The sequence below is a fragment of the Bison bison genome, unplaced genomic scaffold (genome assembly GCF_000754665.1).
Source record: "Bison bison bison isolate TAMUID 2011002044 unplaced genomic scaffold, Bison_UMD1.0 scf7180017864466, whole genome shotgun sequence".
Taxonomy (NCBI): domain Eukaryota; kingdom Metazoa; phylum Chordata; class Mammalia; order Artiodactyla; family Bovidae; genus Bison; species Bison bison.
In genome coordinates, this window is record NW_011495027.1 from 3,577,018 (window position 1) to 3,582,663 (window position 5,646).

Sequence of the window (5,646 nt, forward strand, 5' to 3'; positions counted from 1 at the left end):
CACAGTCCAACTCTCACATCCATACATGACCACTGGAAAAACCATAGCCTTGACTAGACGGACCTTTGCTGGCAAAGTAATATCTCTGCTTTTTAATATGCTGTCTAGGTTGGTCATAACTTTCCTTCCAAGGAGTATGTGTCTTTTAATTTCATGGCTGCAATCACCATCTGCAGTGATTTTGAAGCCCAAAAAAATAAAGTCTGATACTGTTTCCACTGTTTCCCCATCTATTTCCCATGAAGTGATGGGACCAGATGCCATGATCTTTGTTTTCTGAATGTTAAGCTTTAAGCCAATTTTTTCACTCCCCTCTTTCACTTTCATCAAGAGGCTTTTTAGCTCCTCTTCACTTTCTGCCATAAGGGTGGGGTCATCTGCATATCTGAGGTTATTGAAATTTCTCCTATATATGTTAATTCAATATAGCCACAAAAGGTTTTCAAAAGACTTTATCTCCCATCCTTAATGAGAAGATGAATCTCAAAGTTGGAATAATGAAAAGAAGGAATCTCAAAGTTGGAAAGGTCTTTTTGTTTCATAACTTATTTGATGCCTAAATTGCCCTATAAAATCTAGGCCAAGTGGCTTTCAGCTAACATTAAAATATCCCCAGCTTTGTTAACTAACTTGATGGGAGTGGGAGGATCTTTTTGCATCATATATGCATATTAAATCATTATATACACTTTAAATATCTTAAATTTCATTAGTCAGTTAAACCTCAATAAAGCTGGGGAAAAAATCCCCAGCAAGGTATAAAGCTTTGAATTTTGAGCTATGGGTTTAAATCTTAGTTCAGCTACTGATAAGCTACACAACTTTGAACAGATTACTTACTGTGCTTCAGTTTATTCATTTAAAAAACCAGAATAACAATATGTGCCTTTAAAAATTGTTTGAGAATTAAATGAATGCCAGAATATAAAATATCACGTAGCATTATCCCTGGCACATAGTGAATAATCCACAATTGTTAATTTCCCTCCAATAACAGAAATCTACCACCTGCCAAGATAGTCCATTTCCTCTTTGGACAGCACTGGTGATAGGTGTCTATACTATGTGGAACCAGCCCAACATTTTAAACTAAATAAAACTTAGAAGTCTGATACATGTTATCTGAAGAAAATATGTTTTTCATTGGTATTTTAAGTTTGGCTATAAGTTCTAGTTTATATATTTTTTATGCAATTTGTCACTCAGAAATGCAGAATTTCATTTCTTTAAATTGAATTTTTTAAAATCTGAATGACAGGGAAATACAAATCACATCCATATTTGATGAGGAGCCTTAAATAATTGAATTGACATAAATACTCCATTGAAATTTCCCTTTTTGGTTAAAAAAAGGAAGTAAATATTCACCTTCTAGCAGCTCAAGATTAAGTGGTATAACAATGATCTTTTAAAACTAAGTGATCATCTCATTTTTAATAATAATTCATGATAAAAATTAAGAGTATCAAAATGTATTGTTGTTTTACTATCAGACTAGAAAATATATTTAATTATTTAAGCTTACAAAACAATTTTTTAGAAAAATTTATCTTTAAGTTGTAAGATAGGTTACAGAACATTGTATTTGCTCATCTAACCTACTAAATAAATATTGATATTAAACAATATCACTTTCTTTGTGACAACCCAGCACACACTGTACATAAATTCACTTGCTTCTTATTAATTTAACTTAACATTTTATATGTTATGTAGGTTCATTTCTTAGGGAATATTAGTTGGCTTTTCCCATAGCAAAAAAAAAAAAAATTACCCCTAATGTATCTGATTCAAAAACAGCATGATTTGCCTACTTCTACAATAATGTTAATTTAAACAAGTTAAACTTTTTGAGAAAAGAAATTATTGAATTATCTCATGGTTAACGCCAACCTTCCAAATATAAAGAAAACATTTTCCACCTATTATAATATTTAATGGCTTGAAAATTTGTAGCTTTTTAATCATGAAAAATGTTACAGTCAAATGTAGCTTGAAATGACCAGAACTAAAGGTAAAGACCCAATATTAGAAACAAAAAGGTTCCTGAGATCACAAATGTAATTTATATTGGATGAAAATAGTATCTGTGTTTTCTCTCATTTCTTTTTTGTACAGTAGGTTTTCTTTGCCACATAACAATTGACTTTATATTTATAGTGGATAAGTATTTTGCATTCTGAAGTTTATAAGCATAGATCATGGCTAACATGATTCCTACAAATGCTCATGAGAGGATTTAAAATGTGAAAATAAGAGCATAAAATAAGCTTACTGTTTCACCAATCTTCCCAATGTTTCCTTGATCTCCTACTTCTCCCTGTTAATAAAGAATATAAAGTTGAAAAAAACATTAATTTTCAAATAAGAATACTTTCAACATTGCTCCTGTTTTCATTTTATTGTAATTATCTAGTTATAATCTATAAAATTAACAAAGGAACTTTCAGTTTATCAAAACGCTGGTACAGTATTTGTATGGGATATAGTCTTTGCTCTCTTTTCATTCAAATACTAGTAACCTGTTTTCTTTAATTACATTCTTCTATATCTGAATTTTAATCCCTTTTAAAACACTTTTACAAATAAAATTAAAAAAAATAAAATATCTACTGAGGTATACTCTATAAAAGGTAGAGTGGTAGGTGCTGTAGAAGATAGTAAGAAGAGTGAAAATCAAGCCCTTGCCCACAGGGACCCTCTTTGCTTCAGTAGATATAGTATCTCATGACGTTGAGCAGAACAAGCAAACAGAACACATCCCGCAGGAAGTAGCAAAGGAGTCCATAGGAGCAGGCACCCTGTGGGTGGGTGCAGCTAGAGCTGGCTTCACTGCAGAAGTAACACATGTTCATAACTTTAACTACAATTCTGCCATCCATAAAGCTCTGAAAATCCAAAGTTTTTCACAACACACTTGGTGGCAAACTTGACCTAACCTGTGTTTATTTGGTAGCAATGCTTTTTGCCTGACCCAAGTTAGAGAAAGTTAGTTTGATTAATTTGAACATCCTTACATTTCACCACAGAAATACCAATGTGTCTAATTATGGTTTTGCTGTCCCATAGCCTGCTGGCAGTGTTAAGTAAGATACAGTACATATACCATACTACCTTATCAGAAAAACAAATGACCCAATCAAAAAATGGGCAGAAGACCTAAACAGACATTTCTCCAAAGAAGACATACAGGTGGCCAATAAACCTGTGAAAAAAATCTTTCATTATTAAAGAAATGCAAATCAAAATAATCTCACACTGATCAGAACAGCCATCATCAAAAAATCTACAAAAATCTACATCATCAAAAAATCTACAAACGGACAATGGAGAAAAGAGAACCCTCTTACACTGTTGATGGAAATGTAAACTGATATAGCCACTATGGAGAAGAGTATGGAGATTCCTTAAAATACTAGCAATAAAATTACCATATGACCCAGCAGTCTCACAACTGAGAATATGCCTTGAGAAAATTGTATTTCAAAAAGACACACACACCCCAATATTCATTGCAGCACTATTTACAATAGCTAGGACATGGAAGCAACCCAGATGTTCAACCATTGACAGATGAATGGATAAACAAGTTGTGGTATTACACATATATACAATTGAATATAACTCAGTCATATAAAGGAACAAATTTGAGTCATTTCCAGTGAGGCAGGTGAACCTAGAACTTGTAATAGAGTGAAATAAGTCAGAAAGAGAAAAATAGTGTATATTAACACATATATATTTAATGTAGAAAAATGGTACTGATGAACCTATCTACAGGGCAAGAGTAGAGAAGCAGACATAGAGAACAGACCTGTAGACACAGTGGGGGAAGGAGAGGGTGGGAGGAATTGAGAGAGTAGCATTGAAATATATACCTTACTATATGTCAAACAGATGGCTAGCTGAAGCTGCTCGATAACACAGGTAGCTCAACTCAGTGCTCTGTGATAACCTAGAGAGGTGGGAGTGGGTGGGGTTGGGAGGGAGGTTTATGTTTATGTATGTATATATGTATGTATGTATGTATAAATGACGTATGCATATTTATGGCTGATTCATGTTGTTGTATGGCAGAAATCAACACAAAATTGTAAGCAATTACCCTCCAATTAAAAATAAATTTATAAAAATCCAAACGTCAGTCGCTTCAAATAATAAGTTATGAAACTGTATTTCATAACTGTATTTCAAACTATATGAGTTGGGCCCTGGATGACTTTTACACTGGTCATGAGAAAGGATTACTTTCAGTGGTGAGGAATGGTATGAGGAAAGCCTGAACAAAAGCACAGACTAGTGAAAAGTAGTTTAGGGTGCCATGTATAATTAATCTGACAAGAACTCACATTTTATTTATACCAGAGATAGGAGATTAAACTATTACCCGCTATCTGAAAAGTAATAATTATTATGCAGTGTGGGACAGTTAAACTCACCAAACAATACTGTAGTTACTCATGATATGTAGCTACTCAGCACTTGAAATTAACTGGTCTAAACTGAAGTGTGATGTAAATATAATATACACATTGTATTTCAAAGACTTTATAAAAAAATCTCATTAATAACTTTAATACTGATAACATGTTGAAATGATAATATTTTTATATCTTGGGTTACACAAAATATATTACTAAAATTAATCTCTCCTATTTCTTTTCACCTTTTTATTGTGGCTCCACATCTGTAATTCATATTTTATACTCTATTGGATGGTGCTGATTTTCAGCACTGAAACCTAATACTCATATAGGTAATCAGTTTGAAATAAGCTTTCAAAGACTACAAAAACTTGCTTTTCTATTTCTATATACATTTAGATAAATAGTAAATAAATAAAGCATTGTATAAATAAATAAAGCATTGAATAAAGCATTGTAGTAGTATGTTGAAAATCCTAGTTTTTAAGAGTTCATTAGACAGCTTTTATAGAAAATTTGTGGCAGGAATTTATATTTATATACACAATGTATATGTGTGTATGTATATGTGTGTGCATTTGAGTCAGTTCTAATGAGGTGGATGAACCTAGAGCCTATTATACAGAGTGAAGTTAAGTCAGAAAGAGAAAGATAAATACATACTAACGCTTATATATGGAATCTAGAAAGATGTTACAGAAGAATTTATTTGCAGGGCAGAAAGTGGAGAGTGAAAAAGTTGGCTTAAAGCTCAACATTCAGAAAACAAAGATCATGGCATCTGGTCCCATCACTTCATGGGAAATAGATGGGGAAACAGTGGAAACAGTGTCAGACTTTATTTTTTTGGGCTTCAAAATCATTGCAGATGGTGATTGCAGCCATGAAATTAAAAGACACATACTCCTTGGAAGGAAAGTTATGACCAACCTAAATAGCATATTCAAAAGCAGAGACATTACTTTGCCAACAAAGGTCTGTCTAGTCAAGGCTATGGTTTTTCCAGTGGTCATGTAGGGATGTGAGAGTTGGACTGTGAAGAAGGCTGAGTGCTGAAGAATTGATGCTTTTGAACTGTGGTGTTGGAGAAGACTCTTGAGAGTCCCTTGGACTGCAAGGAGATCCAACCACTCCATTCTGAAGGAGATCAGCCCTGGGATTTCTTTGGAAGGACTGATGCTAAAGCTGAAACTCCAGTACTTTGGCCAGCTCATGTGAAGAG

The 5,646-nt window shown here is 33.2% G+C and overlaps 1 protein-coding gene across 1 annotated transcript in view; it reads right to left on the reverse strand.

Moving 5' to 3' along the window:
• COL24A1 (collagen, type XXIV, alpha 1) overlaps positions 1-5,646 on the reverse strand; it is a 396,106-nt gene that overhangs the window by 176,707 nt on the left and 213,753 nt on the right. The window contains exon 25 of the mRNA XM_010860327.1: positions 2,276-2,320. Within this exon, the coding sequence (XP_010858629.1) occupies positions 2,276-2,320 (45 nt within the window). The remainder of the gene's footprint in view (positions 1-2,275; positions 2,321-5,646) is intronic.